The sequence below is a fragment of the Centruroides vittatus genome, unplaced genomic scaffold (genome assembly GCF_030686945.1).
Source record: "Centruroides vittatus isolate TY-2023 unplaced genomic scaffold, ASM3068694v2 contig_181, whole genome shotgun sequence".
Classification (NCBI taxonomy): domain Eukaryota; kingdom Metazoa; phylum Arthropoda; class Arachnida; order Scorpiones; family Buthidae; genus Centruroides; species Centruroides vittatus.
Genome location: NW_027121109.1, coordinates 839705 through 860567, shown reverse-complemented (window position 1 = coordinate 860567; position 20863 = coordinate 839705). Strand labels below are relative to the sequence as shown.

At 37.9% G+C, this 20863-nt stretch overlaps 2 protein-coding genes across 2 annotated transcripts; both read left to right on the top strand.

The window, feature by feature from the left end:
- Positions 1–2722: 2722 nt before the first annotated feature.
- Positions 2723–3754, top strand: LOC136969814 (uncharacterized; the record flags this gene model as incomplete). The annotated part of the gene is made up of 1 exon (XM_067264088.1): positions 2723–3754. A coding segment is annotated over exon 1 (1032 nt), but the record flags the coding sequence as incomplete, so codon positions are not given.
- A 13755-nt stretch (positions 3755–17509) lies between these two features.
- Positions 17510–18777, top strand: LOC136969824 (uncharacterized). The gene has a single exon (XM_067264097.1). The coding sequence runs from the start codon at positions 17510–17512 to the stop codon at positions 18704–18706; it is 1197 nt and encodes a 398-aa protein (XP_067120198.1). The 3' UTR covers positions 18707–18777.
- Positions 18778–20863: the final 2086 nt, after the last annotated feature.

Genomic DNA, 20863 nt, shown 5'->3' with positions numbered 1-20863 from the left:
GAACTGCGCCCTTGTATAGCCTCATGGTGTAAAATATCATTGTTTACAATATACTATTTCTCTCTTCATGACAAACTCCAGGGGGTAGTGCGGCTCAAGCAATGTAGGACAGAAAAAAACCTTTCTCTGGTAATAAGCTAGTGAAAAATATTCATATACAGAGTTTTTATAAAAACTCTGTGTTCTTTTATCAAAAATACAATGTTTTGCAGGAAAAGCACTTTTACGGGTGCAAGTATTGTTTCAAATGTGCTATCTCGTTTCAAATTCGCGCTACATTCAGTCTTTTTTTCTTTTCTAGCAAAATCATATTACAGTTTACTGTAGTTTTGTATTTTGTTTATCACGAATTTAAAATTATAATAATAAAATTTTAAAGTTTCAAAAAAAAAAAAACTGTATTTATTTATAGAAAATCGCTATAATATCGTAAATTCATTACTCACGCACGTGTTCTTTGAAAACCACAGCTTTCTAGCTTCAGCAAGTGAGAAGTTATTGTCATTTTTCACACTACTTCTCTAATTACTCTCCTAGGAGGGGAGTGGATGAGTCATCAGAGGGTCGAAGTCAACACAAGTTTTCTTAGCGATAATGTATAAGAAGCATTATTTTTATAATATTTCGACGATTTTTAAATAATCGACTATACTATGCAAATTTGCATGCGATTGTTTACATATTTTCTCATATTATGTAATAGCAAGGAAAAATGTTCACTTTCCCAAATAATTTATAACTTCACAGTTCTAAAATAATGTTTACTCACCTAAATACTCTCTAAGAACAATAAATTAGCTAATTAGAGCTAAAAACGATAGAAACAAGCAATTTTATAGCGATTGTTTAGATATTTCAAAGACTAGCCTGAGAGGGATGGCACTTAGTGGAAATTTGAGCTCCACTGTTTTCACTGGTGGCTGATTCGTTGATCTAATTTCCACATAGACAGAAAGTAACCAACTACAGTGTAAAAGAAGTTGACTATCGATTTTATCAGCCAATAATCTGCCTCCTCATCTCTAATTGCTTTACAATGGGAGAGGACGGTATTTCGCGAAATATTTATGGTCCGGAGGTGGTGACAAAACATTTATTGGTTGAGACAGTCAAAAGACACATACAAGAAAGCAAATGAGAAACTTAGATTGCTACAGACTTGATTACAGTTTGTACAAAACTCCTCCTTCCTATGTTATATCTATAGAACAACCTTCTTTTGTTTATTGGATAAAACAAACCGTCGTTCACATGCTTGTTGAGCTGTATTAGGTAGATTATAGCTAATTGACTATCCTTCGACAAATAAGCTTCGATTCGGGTTTGTGGGGTGGGAATTTTCAAGCAAAAAGCCATGCCTTCTCAGAGAGACTTTGTCAGCTATAAACATATGCAAACAATCATAAATCATTACTCTCATTTATTTTTACCCGAGTTTATTAAATTTATATGTATATTCATACTATTTTACGTTTATAAACGTTTTTTCAGAATCATCCAGCCACAAGTTTTTCTAAAAAACAAAGTGATTCCGGTTTATTGTGGTACTTCCGTAATACATAAAAAAATAATACATGTATAGTCGTTCATATAATAAGGTAATAATCGCTTATTATAGTGCTCTGTTATTATAATAGTATAAATAACATAAACAAAATCATATATACACCATCCATGCACAAATGTGTGTTGACCTACTTTTACAACTTCAACCGCCCCCCCAAACTAGTTGCGTTGTAAACTATAAGCTATATTGTATCGCTACGTCAGTTTAGAAAGCTGCATGATTTTTTTGAGAAAATATACCTGTCTACGTAACATAACAGATTGATCGAATGTTTATACAAAAAAGTTTTTTGATTTTTTCAAGTCTTGAATTTTATAAATTTTTGTAAACATATATATATTGTAGTCAGCAATCATAAACGGTGATATGTTATTCGTATTTCTGTAAAATTATTTACGTATAAAAGCATTTAGAAAGAACTTCCAAACACCTGCAAGTAATTATCAATTCTCAGATGAGGAAGTTGTAATAAGCATTTGCTAAATGGAAATGTGTAATGTACTGTAAGTACAAAAGTTCCCGATAGCGGGTGTAGCGCTGCCTGTGGCGATATCTTTGGTCTTAGTTCTAAAGATGCAGTTAGGCCCCATCAGGGTTCTCAAATGAATTTATGACTGCAATAAATTGTCTCAGATATTTGTTCCTAGAAATTCTCTCTCTTTGTTCTCTTTTCGAATGCTTCGAAAAATTTTCACTCCCCTCGATGTGGGTTCCTGTCCGTGGTGAGGGGACCTCCCAGAGATGGTTTAGTATCTCTTCTTTACCATCCCTGGGATCTGAACGCCCACCCACGTGTTTGCCGTGCGTGGTGTCCCGTATGCCGGAAAGGGGGATCCTGGTAGTTGAGGGGCAACATAACGTCCCCAACACACTGCTTTGGCCCCTGCTTCGGATAAACGGGAGGCTCAAATCAGGCTCCGTTTGAGTCAATCGGCTGGTCGTTGAGTCATTGTTGACCTCGGCTTGGAGTCAACTGATCGATGCAGATTGGGCGGACATGTCAGACAAGATGTGCTCTACTTGACTGCATTGTGAGGGTATAGCTCCTGGGAAACCCTGGTGTGACGGTCTATGGGATCCTCTCATGTGACGGCATCCCCTTGTTGGGCCCCATGGTGGGTGGGGTCACTAGGAGCTGAATATATATTTTTAAATATGGATCATAAAATCACAAAACAAGTGACCAAAGACCAGACCTCCAGCCACCCTGCTTACTTAATAGTGCATGCGACTGGAGAAAAACCTCTATCTAAAGCATCTCCATTCTTGATTCAAAAATTGTTTGAATCAACTATTGGACAATTGAAAAAAATACAAAAATTAAGATCGGGAGATTTACTGGTGGAAACAGCTTCCCCACAACAATCGGCAAAACTTTTGCAAACAAAGACTCTGGGAGAAATGGAAGTCACTGTCACACCACACGGAAGCCTAAACTCATCACGTGGTGTGATATCTGAAATTGATCTGATGTCTGAAGATGAATCAGACATTCAGATCGGTCTTTCAGATCAAGGTGTCGTTGCTGTTCGGCGCATTTCCATTCGTAGAGATGGCAAGTTGATACCAACCAAACACTTGATACTTACTTTCAACAAGCCAACATTGCCATCCTTCATTACAGCAGGATACCTACGTTGCTCAGTTCGTCCATATATCCCAAACCCGCTGCGTTGTTTCAAATGCCAGCGGTTTGGACACTCACAAACATCCTGTCGCGGGAAAAGCGTATGTGCACAGTGTGGGACTGAAGGTCACGAGAGTACCGAATGTAAAACTACCCCATGCTGTGTAAACTGCAAGGATGCGCATCCTGCCTACTCCCGAAAATGCCCTGCATGGCAGAGAGAGAAAGAGATCCAGCGAGTGAAAACAGTTAACAACCTACCATACCCAGAGGCTCGCCGCATGGTCACTTCTAGTGCACCACTGAAGCAGAAGACCTATGCTGCTGTCTTGAAATCCACAAACACTTGTGCGGTTCAAACAGATATCTCTGTCTCTCCAAGTGAATCCTTTACCCGCCATGCGAAATGTTTAATACTGCCATCTACCCAAACACCAGAAAAGGAGAGCAAGAAGACCAAGACACCCCTACCTAAAACAGGGGTAATAACAAGAAATGTGGGTTCAAAAAAGGCCAATAAAAACCCACTTAACAAGCAAAAAGTAAAAGTTGCCCTCTCTAAATCAGCTAAAAAGTCGGAGACTCAGTCTATGAGTGAGTTCTCTGACTTTTCTGATGAAGAGACTAATTCGGAGGTTACAAAACCAAAGTCACCTCCAAAAGAGAGACCCCCTGTTAAATTAAAGAGGGATACCCTCGCAAAGAATGCTACCTCAAACACATAATGGATTATAAAATAATCCAATGGAACTGTCGTGGTTTCCGCAACAACTTCTCTGACGTTAAACACCTGACATACTCTACCTCATCTCTCTGCGTGGCACTCCAGGAAACACATCTAAAACCTGGAGAAAGAATTTCTTTAAAAGGATTCGATCTTTACCGAAAAGATGACGACAGCCACACCCGCGCCAGTGGAGGTGTGGCTGTACTGGTTTCAAACCGCATCCCGTCTTTTCCGGTACAAATAACAACAGAGCTGCAAGCTGTGGCAGTCAGAATATCTATGGGCGTCACTGTCACAGTTTGTTCCATATACTTGCCACCAGATGTCAGAGTCAATGACGATGAATTGGATGCATTGGTTGAACAGCTGCCAACTCCTTTCTTTTACTTGGTGATTTCAATGGTCACAATCCAATGTGGGGCAGTCACGATATCAACCGTCGAGGCAGAGCCATTGAAAGATTCATAGGTAATCACCAACTATATTTATTTAATACTGGAGAAGTGACATACTTCCACGCCCCAACAAGAACATTCACTGCCATTGATCTATCATTAGCAACCCCAAATCTGTTTTCAGCGTTTATATGGGAGGTTGGATCTAATCCACTTTCCAGTGACCACTTCCCAATATTTCTAAAATACCAGAGGCAGAGAAAGCTGTGAAACAGCCCGTCCACCACGCTGGAAACTTGAAACGGCAGATTGGCCTGCTTTTTCCTCTTTGGCTAACGTCACTGAGGAAATGGTCAATACTGCTGATATCAATGATGCAGTCGAAGTTGTCACTTCCAGTATTATTCAGGCAGCCGAAAAAACAATGGGGAAAACGTCAACCAGATATCCAAAACATCCGAAACCATGGTGGGATGAGAATTGCGAGGCAGCATTTAAAAAGCAAAAGAAAGCATGGGGGATTTTCAGAAGATACCCCACTGCTAACAATTTGGTTGCTTTTAAGAAAGCAAAGGCTAATGCCAGAAAAATAAGAAGGCAAAGCCAAAGGGATTCTTGGAGGAAGTATGTTTCTAGCATAACATCTTCCACCAGCTCAAAAGCAGTCTGGGATAAAATCCATAAAATCAATGGAAAATATGCTTCTCACTCTCTGTCCATGCTGGAAAGTAATGGCACAATAATCAGTGACATAAAAGGTATTGCTGATTTGTTGGGTGAAACATTTTCGTCTTCATCCAGCAATATTATGTATACAAGGGATTTTCAGGCTTATAAAGTCCAAACTGAAAAACAATATCTAAACTTCCACTCCCCATCTAATGAGGAATATAATGTGCCATTCAGCAGAATAGAACTATGTACAGCAATCTCTCGCTCGGGGAATACTGCTGTAGGCCCGGATAAAATCCACTACAGCATGATTAAAAATCTGTCAGACAATTCCCTCAGTAATCTTCTGAATCTGTTTAACAGAATATGGACAGAACATACTTTTCCAGACTCTTGGAGGCTATCTATCATCATTCCCATACCCAAGCCAGGTAAAGACCGCAAGAATCCCTCTAATTATAGACCAATTTCTCTGACTAGTTGTCTCTGCAAACTTTTCGAGAGAATGGTAAACAGACGCCTGATGTTCCTCTTAGAGGAAAAGAACTACTTTTCACCACATCAGAGTGGATTTCGTAGGAACAGAAGTACCACAGACAATTTAGTAAATCTTGAAACATCTATACGCGAAGCGTTTGTTAGACGACAGCACTTAGTGTCTGTGTTTTTTGATATAGAGAAGGCCTACGATCGCTGCTGGCGATACGGGATACTCCGTGATCTGCACAAATTCGGATTGCGGGGTAATTTGCCAATTTTTATAAAAAACTTCCTGCAGAATCGAAGATTCCAAGTCAGGATGGGCAACACTTTGTCTAGGCCTTTCACACAAGAAGAAGGTGTTCCTCAAGGTTCTATTTTGAGTGTGACTCTGTTCCTAGTAAAAATTAACAGCATAGCTAAGTGTCTTCCTCCCAGTGTGAAACACACTCTGTATGTGGATGACTTTCAGATTTCCTGCCAGTCTAGTAACATGGGTTTTATTGAGAGACAACTGCAAACCTCGCTTAAATCGAATAGACAATTGGTCCAAGACCAATGGTTTCAGTTTTAACGTAGAGAAGACCTCCTGCATCCACTTTTGCCGAAGGCGTGGTTTGCACCTGGACCCTGAAATTCACCTAAATGGGGTTAAAATCCCAATGGTCAACGAAGCAAAATTTTTGGGTGTCGTGTTTGACCAAAAATTGACGTTTTTACCACACTTGCGCAATTTGAAGAGTAGATGTTTAAAAGCTTTAAACCTGTTAAAGGTATTGTGCTGCTCATCCTGGGGAGCAGACAAATGTTCTATGCTCAGGATTTATAGGGCCCTTGTTCGCTCTAAGCTGGACTATGGATGCGTTGTGTATGGCTCTACACGTGAATCTACTCTTCGGATGCTGGATCCAATCCACCATCAAGCATTGCGTTTGTGCACTGGTGCATTTCGAACTTCTCCTGTACAAAGTTTGTATGTGGATGCTCATGAGCCTCCACTATCTCTTAGGAGAGAACAGTTGTCTCTTTTTTATTACATTAAACAGAGATCTCAAAATAAACTTTTAGCTGATTGTTCAGATAGTCAGCTGAGGAGATTATTTGCAGCTCGCCCAAGTAGTGTCCCTACATTTGACATAAGAATGGAGAATGTAAGCAGCACGATTGACCTGGACACAAGCAACATTTCGCAGGTCGAGGTCGATAATATATCACCTTGGTCAATTCCTGTGATAAACGTTGATTTAAGCTTAAAGCAGTTTCTAAAAGAAACCACTCCAGACTACGTTTATAGACAGCACTTCGCAGAAATTCAACATCGTGACAGGAATTTAATTCCTATATACACCGATGGATCTAAATCGGATGACTATGTTGGCTTAGCCTTTGTTTGCCAGGATGAAATCGTGGCAGAACAAATAGCACCGAATTCTTCCATTTTTACTGCGGAGTTGCAGGCTATTTATTTAGCCCTAAAGTATATAAATAGGAAAGGTCATCGTTGCTGCGTGATTTACACTGACTCAGTTAGTGCACTTCAGGCTTTGATCTCGTATGAACCTAGTTTTCACTCCATAGTGATTAAAATTCGTAAGCTGATTTGCCATCTTTTTGCGAGGAATTTCTCTATAAAATTTTGTTGGGTCCCAGGCCATGTAGGTATAAGAGGGAATGAAGAAGCTGACGCAGCTGCAAAGTCAGCAAGTCCTTCTCAGCATACAATGCATATTGAAGGAGGTGACTTGAAGCTAGTTGTTAAAAAACGACTAGAGGAGAGATGGCAAAATGTGTGGAACGCACAAGTCCACAATAAACTACACGAGATCAAACCTGTGATAGAAAATTGGACACAGAAGAAACCTTATGACAGGAGATCTGAGGTCATTCTTACTCGTTTGAGAATTGGACATACTCGACTGACTCATCAATACCTTTTGAAGGGTGATGACCAGCCTGTATGTCAGTATTGCAACTGTAATGTAAGTGTTAAGCACATACTGAGCAATTGCATCGCCTCTGAACGGATTCGTAGGCAGCATTTTGGAAATGCAAGTTTTAAAGAGATTTTGGGCCAGAGGCCAAATGTTGATAAATTATTGAACTTTCTAAAAGTTACAAATATTTATAAAGAAATTTAATTATTTATTTATTTATATCCATATACATGTTGTTGTTATACACAGTTTAACTGTTGTATATTTTTGTTATTGGTTTTTGTTTTTTGTTTTGTTCATTTTTATTGTTATTTATGTACATATATATACCGTAAGTTGTGGCGCAGCTTGGCCTATGTGGCCAAAAACTCTCGTCGCCAAACGTTTTTTAATTATCATTTTTTCTTCTCACAAAAAATACTGTGGCGCTCGAGGCGGCAACAGTTTCAAAACGAGCATCAGGTGGAATAGCACCTCTAGGAAGTTTTCCAGGAATACCTAGAGATGGTTGGCCTTTAAGTCTAGGAAATCCTCTTGGATCCATTAACATACCACCATCTTTCAAACCTAATGGATCTAAATCACCTTCTCTTATACGCAGAGGGTTTTGTGGTTGTCTGAATATATCACTTTTTAAGGGATCAGATGTAACTGGATGATCTTGGGATGTCTGTTGGATTGGAAATTTGTATTAGTACCGTTAAAGATACGCTCAGATCTAAGACAGAGCGTATCTTTAACGGTACTAATACAAATTTCCAATCCAACAGACATCCCAAGATCATCCAGTTACATCTGATCCCTTAAAAAGTGATATATTCAGACAACCACAAAACCCTCTGCGTATAAGAGAAGGTGATTTAGATCCATTAGGTTTGAAAGATGGTGGTATGTTAATGGATCCAAGAGGATTTCCTAGACTTGGAGGCCAACCACCTCTAGGTAAAGGGGCCCATTGGACAACTTCCTGAATTAACGCGGGCCGCACATAAGAAAAAAATAAAAAATACGGGTAAATCACAAATATTTATTCATAAATTAACATAGGTATACTGTACTTAATGTGACTGCTGGAATTGATGCGAATGTAATATATCAGATATATTTGGCTGAATATTTGTCATTGCTAATTTTAAATTATTTTTTAGATGAGAGTCTGTTAGCCGATTTCTTGTTTTACTTTTCACTAAATTCATTGCAGAAAAAAACTGTTCGCATACGTAAGTTGTACAAAATAAGGACAGAATTTTTGCCGCATACTTTCTTAAGTTAGGAAATTGATTTTCTTTGATAAAAGTTTTATAAAAATCTACCAAATTTTTTTCTTTAAAAGTATCTTTCAAATCTAAATTACTTTGCAAGTCTATTAACTCCAATTGAAGTTCATTTGGTACGTTTTCTATGTTTACTGAAAAAGGTGCCGTAATTATTCGTATTTCGTTTTCTCGGCTAAGAAATTTTTCGAATCTATTTTTAAATTCTTGTTCTAGTTCTTCGACTTTCTCTGCATATTTAAAATAATTTTTAGGTTCGGTGCGTTCTAATAAAGTGGGGAAAAAGTGACAATTTTTGTTACGCAATTGCGTGCTCCATAATTTGAGCTTGGATATAAATGCTTTTATAAAGGTTATAAATTCAGATATGATAAGATTTTTTCCTTGCATTTTTATATTTAATTCTGACAAATGCATTGTAATATCGACAAAAAACGCAAGTTCTGTCAGCCATTCGCAGTCTGAAAGTTCTTTAACAGGTTTTCCTTTCATTTCCATAAATAATTTTATTTCTGGTAAGAGATTGTAAAATCTTTGTAAAACTGAAGATTTGCTTAACCATCTGACGTCAGTAAAATAAACAACGTCATTATTTTCAGCATCAATATCAGACAAAAATTCTTTAAATTGACGATGGTTCAATGCACGACCTCTCAGAAAGTTCACTGTGGATACTACTATATCCATAACATGTTCCATATTAATTTTCTTAGCGCATAAATTCTCCACGTGCAAAACACAATGGCAAATAAATAAATCATTTGGATTTTCGTTTTGTGCTAATTTATTCGAGAGAATACCAATTAAACCGCGTCGCTCTCCTCTGAAAGACTGGGCGCCATCAGTTGTAATTCCACTCAGTTTTAATAGTGAGAGTTCATTTTTATCTAAGGTTTTTTCTAAAGCCCCGTACATAATTTCTCCTGTAGTATTTCCTTTTAGCCCAACTAAATCTAAAAATTCTTCAGTAATGTTTAATTCTGAATCAACGCCTCGAATGAAAATTGCAAGTTGAACCGTATCTGTTATGTCGGTGGATTCATCCAAACAAATGGAAAAATATTCAAAGGCTTTTACTCGTTTTTTTAATGATTCGTCAACATTATCTGCCATTTCATCGATTCTTCTCGCAACTGTTCGTCGAGATAAACTAATATTAGAAAAAATCTTCTTCTGATCAGGACATATAATTTCAACTGCTTTTTCAATACATTGCTTTATAAACATTCCATCAGAATAACAATGAAGAGTTTTTGCCAATAGATTACAAATTTCATAACTGGCTTTTGTAACGGATTCAGATTCATTATTTGTTTTCATTAAGAATGCTTGCTGGGAGGTTACGGCTTTCATCAGTTTTTCCACTTTCTGTTTTCTTAAGTCTCCAGTAAACTGGTCGTATTTATTGGAATGTTTAGTGGTGTAATGCCTTTTAACGTTATATTCCTTAAAAACTGCAATACTTTCCGAACAAATTAAACAAACAAGATTTTTTTCATAATGAATGAAAAAGTAATCATATTTCCACGACTCATTATAAATTCGATTTTCATCTTCAATTTTTCTTTTCTTTCTTGTTGACATCTATAAATTGAGGATAAATAAAATGAATAAAATACTGCACTAATAAATATAGTAAAAGCTCGATGTAACAAACTACTATGGAATTGAAGATATTGGTTCATCACAATGAAAGTCCATTTTATCGCGATAACTCATTACTACGGACTCGTCCGTTATATCGAACAGTATATTATTATATAGTAGAATCACGTTAGAACGGGATCTTGATTAAATTGATTTTCAACTTTAGACTAATTACCACCTGTATCAAAATTGTCTACATAAAAAAAATATTGTTAGATTAAAGCAAAAAACGAAGAGTAAAAACGGCTACTACTGCTGTACTTTTCTTAATTTAAAATGTTACCCTATTACGCAGCCTAAATTATATCAGACAAAGTAAAAGACTTTTTAGTTTTAGTAGAACTGTCATATTTAAGAAAAGTCTGTTATTTTTCTCTCTCTATCGAAATGTCTGAAGTTGTCTATTTATTCCCAGACATTTCTTTACCAACTTCATCTTGATATTTTCCATCTTAAATCTAACGAAATATATCTATTTTTTGTATTAAATCTAAAGCTTATCGTCTTCTTTTATGATCCATATCTTCGCTTTACAAACAATTGAAATCCACGACGCATCACTCATGGCGAAATGAAACCAAAACTGAACAATGCTGGGCTGCAATTTTTAATCACATTTTTAATTAATCTAATTTTTAAGGTATATGTTCTCCGCCTCAAATTAGTAGTGCCAGTCATTTATCTAACTCCTTTCGGGGGAAATTTTTGAATTGAAATAACGTGACTTCGGTTTTGAACCGGAAGTTCGTAAATAGTTAATTGGGGCCTCCTGCCCCTAGTTTAAGGAAAGACAGACGGACGACAGTGGGAATTTATAGATTTGCAAATTTTTCAAGTTGCAGTCCAAAAACAAGTCGATCAGAAAACGAAACCAAAACTGCATGTAAGGTGAAAATCTACACCGAAAAAATAATTAAAATAAACTTTATATTAATTTTGCGTTTACTTTTGTCAAATAAAATGAATAAAACTACGACTATGGGGAAATAACTAGTCACTTCTCGACTTACGACGGGATTCGGTTCCGCAACTTCGGACGAGGTGATCGTAACTCGAGAAGTGACTGTAAAACAATGACTTGACTAAATGAAACGGCGACTAAAAAGTCCGTAAGAACCATGGTCTGCGAGGACTAAAAAATAATCCGAAGTAGCAGGAGTCCGTTACAAGGAATGAGTTTTTTTTTTTTTTTTAATAATTTTCTTTTACTTTTGGCCAGACCGACATCAGCAACCGTTTGTTATATCGAGCTTTTATTGTACAAAACCACGTGCGAACCTCAAGGACAGTTTTAGCATTGAAAATAATGCAAAGTTGAAACGTTTTCATATGTGGGTTTTGTATTTTATTACTGTCCAGTTCTAAGTCTAAATTGTTCTTAAAATATTAATAATTCTCTAGTTCAAACATTTTTAATTTCAATTTTGGAAATTAATAGTAACATTTATTATTAAACAGAAATTCTAACTTGGATATTTAAAATTCGAAATTCCACATTAAAAATTCTATTTTCGTAAAATTTCAAATATTTAACATACCTTTTTCTATAATTCGGACAAACCACAGTAGATTAATAGTAAAAATGTAGAAAATACCAAAAAATTAAATGCAACGATACAAAGCGTTGGTAAAACTTTACAGCTCAATATGAAGTATCGTGTGAAGTCGGGTTAAATTACCAGATACCTTGCAATTAGAGTTGGCCCTCGGATTGGTTTATTTTTGCGTCTTTAAGGGGCAATAGAATTGTTTACGAATGCATATTACTCCCTCGAGCTTCATTTAGTCTTGAAAAAGGGTCAAGCGCGTATGGATAGTCAACAAAAGTACACGTGCATTTGTAAACAATTGTAGCACCCCTTAAAAACGCAAAAATGAATCAACCCAAGGGCCGTCTCTAGCTGTGTCGAATATATATACGAAGCGGGTTCTTGGTATTTAGTACGATTACAGACGAGTAGATGTTAGTATTTTAAAATTTTTATTTTATAGACCGTTATATTGTTTTGTAATATTTTGTGCGACGCGGGCCGCACAATATACTAACGCGGGCCGCATGCGGCCCGGGGGCCGCAGGTTGCCCATCCCTGACATAAGCCTTGATGTTTTCAATCGTGATCCCAGAGGAATTTCCTTTCAAGGCCCATTGGAAAGGCCAACCACCTCTAGGTATTCCTGGACAACTTCCTAGAGGTGCTATTCCCCTGGTGCTCGTTTTGATCCATTTGGTCCAGGAGGTTTTTCATCCAAGACATTTTGACTGACCAGATCCAGATCATTTCCCTCCACCTGGATCCTCTGATATGTTTATGTAAATTATGTTGAAAATTTATTACATTAATTAATTGAAGATATACAAAAGTACATATTTTGTTTTAACTATATGAATATTTGGCAAAAATAATTTACAAAAATAAAAACATTTAAAAAGTTATATATTGTTAAAATCGATAAAAGAAGACATGTGCTAAATAAAAGTGTTATACTAAAGTGATAAAATCTAGTTCTTTGTCCCTAAAGCATTAAAAACTTGAACAGGTTATGGGCCCAGGTTTCTCTTGCTGAAGAAGAAAAAAAGGAAAGAAAGGAAGAAGGAAGAAAAAGAAAAAGTAAAATAATTGAAAAAAGAAATGGCAGGAGCAAGCATGAATGTTGAAGACATTACACACATTGAAAAGCTGGCTGATGTTTCTGACTTCCAGGTATGGAAATTCCAAATAACTATTTTGTTTAAAGCAAATGGGCTCTACAGTATAGTATCAGGGGATGTAAAATTTGAAGATCAAAAACTTGAAGAAAAGTCAAATTGGTTGAAAAAAGATGCAAGTGCTCAGAAGATTATAATTACTACAATTAGTAAAAAACTACTTATGCATATCATAAACTGTTCCACAGCAAAAGAGATGTTTGAGAAACTGTGTTTATTGTTCGGTAGAGACACTGAACAAGAGAAGTGCCAGCTCATGCAACAATTCTTCTCATATACTTATGAAAGAGGAACTGATATCGCTTTACATATAAGCAATCTTGAAAATCTTGCTTTTAGATTAAAGTCTGTAAATCAGCAAATAGATGATCAAATGATAGTTTCAAAAATTTTATCAACATTGCCGGACCATTTCAAATACTTTGGAACAGCCTGGGAATCGACCCCATCTGAAGAAAGAACCCTGACAAATTTAACAGCAAGATTGATGGCAGAAGAAAAGAAATTAAAACATAATGAAATTTTAGATGCTGTTGCCTTCAAATCAACAGAAAAAAGATGCTTTGTCTGCAAAAGTATATCTCATCTCTCTCAATCCTGCCCGAAACGACGACCTCTCTCGCAGAAAGGATGTTTTATTTGTAATGCTAAAGGCCACCAAGTGATAAATTGTCCTAACAAAACCAGATCACAAATAACATGCAAAATATGTAAAAAAGGTAACCACACTGACAAAGACTGTTACTTCAGGGCAAGATCTAAGTGGTGTGGTGTGTGTAAGAAGAACAACCATGCTGAAGAGGACTGTTATTTTAGACCTAAAATTGACCATAATACATTCAACAGAAGAAGTAGCCAAGAGAAAGTGTCCTTCTTAGCACAGTCAAATAGAATCCTAAGAGATAAAGAATTTGTGGTTGATTCAGGTTGTACAACACACATGACAAATGACATCTCTTTGTTGAAAGGTTTTTCCAGAAATACACAAAGTGTGATGGTAGCAAAGGACTGTGAATCAATGAAGGCATATGGAGTAGGAAGAATTGAAGGTGAAGACTTTATACTCGAAAAGACATTATATGTGCCTGATTTATGTACAGACTTGTTGTCAGTTAATGCTGTCACTGAAAATGATGGTGAAGTCACATTTACTAAAGATAAAGTTATCATCACAAAAGATGATGATATTATCTGTGAAGGTGTAAAGCAGGAAAATGGACTTTACACAGTTGCCCTAAAAACGACAAGTAAGGATAGCTCTATGATAGTCCAAAGCAAGACTAAAGCAAACAGTAACAGAAGTATACCAAAAAAAACTGAAGCTCAACTTTGGCATGCAAGATTGGGACATCCTGGAATTAGCAGCATAAAGAAAACGATTAACCTAGTCAATGGAATGAACATATCAGGGAGAGATTGCGAGGAACTGGATCATACATGCCAAACTTGCATCAAAGCCAAACAAACGCGACTACCTTTTGTTAAGGAAAGACAAAGGGCAGAACGAGCTCTGCAAATCCTGCATACTGATGTGTGTGGCCCTGTAGAACCAGAAACATGGGATGAAAAGAAATACTTCTTAACGATTATGGATGACTACACCCATTATGCAGTGATATATCTACTAAAAAACAAATTTGAAGCCTCTGAATACATTAAAGAATTTGTACTGGAAGCAGAAGCTCTTCAAAATCTAAAAGTGTCAAAATTGAGATGTGACAATGGAGGAGAATACTCCAGTAATGAGTTTAAGAATTGGTGCAAAAACAAAGGAATTGTCCTTGACTACAGCATTCCCCATACACCTCAACAGAATGGAAAATCGGAAAGGCTCAATCGAACGATTATGGAGAAAGCCAGAGCACTACTGTATGAATCAGGGGCTGAAGAGAGGCTCTGGGGAGAGGCTGTTAGAAGCTCAGCTTATCTTCTTAATCGTTGCCATTCAGACACAGTAGAAGTGACACCTGCTGAAAAATGGTATAAAAGAAGGCCAGATGTGTCAAACATAAAAGTATTTGGTTGTGAAGCTTACGCCAAAGTGCTAGGACACATAAAAAAACTCGAGTCTAGGAGTAAAAGACTGATTTTCATAGGATATGCTCCAAATGGTTTCCGTCTGTGGGATCCAGAGAAAGAGAAAGTAATTATTGCTAGAGATGTAGTGTTTAATGAACACAGAAGAGAAAGAGCCGAAGAAAAAAATAAAGAGGTGTACATAAGATTAAGGGAGGAAGCAGAAAATAAAGAAGGACAAGATACAGAGGAAGTGCAGGAAACGCAAGAACCGACAGAAGATGATGAAATTGAAGAGGAAATCCCTGAACAAATAGAAGTTGAAGAGAGCAAGACAAAAAGAGTAAGAAAAATTCCCAGCAAGTATCATGATTATGTTCTGATGACGTATCAAGAAGCAATTGCTGGAGATGAAAAAGAAAAATGGATTGCAGCAATCAAGGAAGAAAAGGAATCGCTAAATAAAAACAATACTTGGGAACTAGTTAATGAAAATGAAGCCAAAGGAAAACGAATCTTAACAAACAAATGGATATTTAGACAAAAAGAAGATGGACGATACAAAGCAAGGTTAGTAGTTCGAGGGTGTGAGCAAAAGAACACTCTAGATATTGAAGAAATATTTAGTCCTGTAGTGAATGCGAGCTCTCTCAGAGTTATCTTTGCATTAGCAGCCCAGAAAAATTACTCAATGATCAAATTTGATGTCAAGACTGCTTTCCTGTATGGTGAAATTCGTGAAGAGGTATTTATGAAAGTACCTCAAGGCTATAATGAACGAGGAAAGATCTGCAAGTTGAACAAAGCATTGTATGGTCTCAAACAAGCACCTGTAACTTGGAACAGAAAATTTACCTCAGTTATGAAAACTAAAGGATTGATGCCAATAACTACAGAAAAATGCATCTTTAAGAATAACAATGGTTCTATTATATTAGCAATATATGTTGATGATGGAATAGTAATAGGAAAAGACATCTCTGAGTTAAGAGACCTAGTGAAAAGTCTTGAAGAAGAATTTGAAATTAAAAAAGACGATGATCCAACAACCTTTCTGGGAATGGAAATACATAAAAATGAACATGGAATAAGACTGACTCAGACCAAATACTTAAAAACGACACTGGAAAAATTCAACATGGAAAATGCAAAAATAGTGAACACTCCAGGATTGAAAAATATTGATAGAGGCATAGAACCAGAAAAGAAGTTCCCATACAGAGAAGCTGTTGGAAGTTTGCTCTATCTTGCTACCAGAACACGTCCTGACATTGCTCATTCAGTTAACATAGCAAGTAGATACATTGAAAATCCCACAAAGGAAGATGTAATTGCTTTAAAAAGAATAATGAAATATTTGATAGGGACAACAGAAAAGGGAATACAATATAATCGAGAACATGATGCAGAAACAATTAAAGCCTTTTGTGATGCTGATTATGCTGGAGATGATGAAACAAGAAGAAGCACTACTGGATTTGTAGTAATGTATGCAGGAGGACCAATCAGCTGGTGCTCAAGGCGTCAACCTATTGTTGCATTATCATCCACGGAAGCTGAGTACATTGCAGCTGCAGACTGCTGCAAAGAAGTGCTATACCTAAAATCCCTCATCCAAGAACTTATATGCAGGGAAGTAAAAGTTGAATTAAACATAGATAATCAGAGCTCAATCCATTTAATAAAGACTGGAATAATAAACAGACGCAGCAAGCACATTGATGTACGCTATCACTTCATTCATGAAAAGTTTCTGAGTGGTGAGGTGGATGTGAAGTTTTGTCCCACTGAAGCTCAGATTGCAGATGCACTCACTAAACCCCTTGGTAAGACTAAATTTGAGACACAAATATCAGCAATAGTCAACTGAAGAATTAAAAAACTCTAAAATTAGGGGAAAGTGTTAAGATAGTAAAAAAGGGGAATAATAATTATTATTGTTGTTGTTGTTGCTACTGTTATTATTATCATTGTTACTGTTGTGATCTAGGTAATTTTAATGTTCCCCTCCATGTGGGTTCCTGTCCGTGGTGAGGGGACCTCCCAGAGATGGTTTAGTATCTCTTCTTTACCATCCCTGGGATCTGAACGCCCACCCACGTGTTTGCCGTGCGTGGTGGCCCGTATGCCGGAAAGGGGGATCCTGGTAGTTGAGGGGCAACATACCGTCCCCAACACACTGCTTTGGCCCCTGCTTCGGATAAACGGGAGGCTCAAATCAGGCTCCGTTTGAGTCAATCGGCTGGTCGTTGAGTCATTGTTGACCTCGGCTTGGAGTCAACCGATCGATGCAGACCGGGCAGACACGTCAGACAAGGTGTGCTCTTCTCGACTGCATTGTGAGGGTATAGCTCCTGGGAAACCCTGGTGCGACGGTCTATGAGAGTCTCCCATGTGACGGCATCCCCTTGTTGGGCCCCATGGTGGGTGGGGTCACTAGGAGCTGAATGTAAATTCTTAAATATGGATTTTAAAACAACAAAACAAGCGACCAAAGACCAGAACTCCAGCCAACCTGCTTACTTAATAGTGCATGCAACTGGAGAAAAACCTCTATCTAAAGTATCGCCATTCTTGATTCAAAAATTGTTTGAATCGACCATAGGACAGTTGAAAAAAATACAAAAATTAAGATCGGGAGATTTACTGGTGGAAACAGCTTCTCCACAACAATCGGCAAAACTTCTGCAAACAAAGACTCTGGGAGAAATGGAAGTCACTGTCACACCACACGGAAGCCTAAACTCATCACGTGGTGTGATATCTGAAATTGATCTGATGTCTGAAGATGAATCAGACATTCAGATCGGTCTTTCAGACCAAGGCGTCACTGCTGTCCGACGCATCTCCATTCGTCGGGATGGCAAGTTTATTCCTACGAAACATCTTATTTTGACATTTAATAAATCGACTTTGCCATCTGTTATTACAGCAGGGTATCTACGCTGTCCAGTTCGCCCGTATGTTCCAAATCCGCTGCGTTGCTTTAAATGCCAGCGATTTGGACATTTACAAACATCTTGCCGAGGGAAAAGCGTATGCGCACAGTGTGGGACTGAAGGTCACGAGAGTACCGAATGTAAAACTACCCCATGCTGTGTAAACTGCAAGGATGCCCATCCTGCCTACTCCCGAAAATGCCCTGCAAGGCAGAGAGAGAAAGAGATCCAGCGAGTGAAAACAGTCAACAACCTACCATACCCAGAGGCTCGCCGCATGGTCACTTCAAGTGCACCACTGAAGCAGAAGACCTATGCTGCTGTCTTGAAATCCACAAACACTTGTGCGGTTCAAACAGATATCTCTGTCTCTCCAAGTGAATCCTTTACTCGCCATGCGAAATGTTTAATACTGCCATCTACCCAAACACCAGAAAAGGAGAGCAAGAAGACCAAGACACCCCTACCTAAAACAGGGGTAATAACAAGAAATGTGGGTTCAAAAAAGGCCAATAAAAACCCACTTAACAAGCAAAAAGTAAAAGTTGCCCTCTCTAAATCAGCTAAAAAGTCGGAGACTCAGTCTATGAGTGAGTTCTCTGACTTTTCTGATGAAGAGACTAATTCGGAGGTTACAAAACCAAAGTCACCTCCAAAAGAGAGACCCCCTGTTAAATTAAAGAGGGATACCCTCGCAAAGAATGCTACCTCAAACACATAATGGATTATAAAATAATCCAATGGAACTGTCGTGGTTTCCGCAACAACTTCTCTGACGTTAAACACCTGACATACTCTACCTCATCTCTCTGCGTGGCACTCCAGGAAACACATCTAAAACCTGGAGAAAGAATTTCTTTAAAAGGATTCGATCTTTACCGTAAAGATGACGACAGCCACACCCGCGCCAGTGGAGGTGTGGCTGTACTGGTTTCAAACTGCATCCCGTCTTTTCCGGTACAAATAACAACAGAGCTGCAAGCTGTGGCAGTCAGAATATCTATGGGCGTTACTGTCACAGTTTGTTCCATATACTTGCCACCAGATGTCAGAGTCAATGACGATGAATTGGATGCATTGGTTGAACAGCTGCCAACTCCTTTCCTTTTACTTGGTGATTTCAATGGCCACAATCCAATGTGGGGCAGTCACGATATCAACCGTCGAGGCAGAGCCATTGAAAGATTCATAGGTAATCACCAACTATATTTATTTAATACTGGAGAAGTGACATACTTCCACGCCCCAACAAGAACATTCACTGCCATTGATCTATCATTAGCAACCCCAAATCTGTTTTCAGCGTTTATATGGGAGGTTGGATCTAATCCACTTTCCAGTGACCACTTCCCAATATTTCTAAAATACCAAGGCAGAGAAAGCTGTGAAACAGCCCGTCCACCACGCTGGAAACTTGAAACGGCAGATTGGCCTGCTTTTTCCTCTTTGGCTAACGTCACTGAGGAAATGGTCAATACTGCTGATATCAATGATGCAGTCGAAGTTGTCACTTCCAGTATTATTCAGGCAGCCGAAAAAACAATGGGGAAAACGTCAACCAGATATCCAAAACATCCGAAACCATGGTGGGATCAGAATTGCGAGGCAGCATTTAAAAAGCAAAAGAAAGCATGGGGGATTTTCAGAAGATACCCCACTGCTAACAATTTGGTTGCTTTTAAGAAAGCAAAGGCTAATGCCAGAAAAATAAGAAGGCAAAGCCAAAGGGATTCTTGGAGGAAGTATGTTTCTAGCATAACATCTTCCACCAGCTCAAAAGCAGTCTGGGATAAAATCCATAAAATCAATGGAAAATATGCTTCTCACTCTCTGTCCATGCTGGAAAGTAATGGCACAATAATCAGTGACATAAAAGGTATTGCTGATTTGTTGGGTGAAACATTTTCGTCTTCATCCAGCAATATTATGTATACAAGGGATTTTCAGGCTTATAAAGTCCAAACTGAAAAACAATATCTAAACTTCCACTCCCCATCTAATGAGGAATATAATGTGCCATTCAGCAGAATAGAACTATGTACAGCAATCTTTCGCTCGGGGAATACTGCTGTAGGCCCGGATAAAATCCACTACAGCATGATTAAAAATCTGTCAGACAATTCCCTCAGTAATCTTCTGAATCTGTTTAACAGAATATGGACAGAACATACTTTTCCAGACTCTTGGAGGCTATCTATCATCATTCCCATACCCAAGCCAGGTAAAGACCGCAAGAATCCCTCTAATTATAGACCAATTTCTTTGACTAGTTGTCTGTGCAAACTTTTCGAGAGAATGGTAAACAGACGCCTGATGTTCCTCTTAGAGGAAAAGAACTACTTTTCACTACATCAGAGTGGATTTCGTAGGAACAGAAGTACAACAGATAATTTACTAAATCTTGAAACATCCATTCGCGAAGCGTTTGTTAGACGACAGCACTTAGTGTCTGTGTTTTTTGATATAGAGAAGGCCTATGATCGCTGCTGGCGATATGGGATACTCCGTGATCTGCACAAATTCGGATTGCGGGGTAATTTGCCAATTTTTATAAAAAACTTCCTACAGAATCGAAGATTTCAAGTCAGGATGGGCAACACTTTGTCTAGGCCTTTCACACAAGATGAGGGTGTCCCTCAAGGATCTATTTTGAGTGTAACTCTGTTCCTAATAAAAATTAACAGTATAACTAACTGTCTCCCTCCCAGTGTGAAACACTCTCTGTATGTGGATGACTTTCAGATTTCCTGTCAGTCTAGTAACATGGGTTTTATTGAGAGACAACTGCAAACCTCCTTAAATCGAATAGACAATTGGTCCAAGACCAATGGTTTCAGTTTTAACGTAGAGAAGACCTCGTGCATCCACTTTTGCCGAA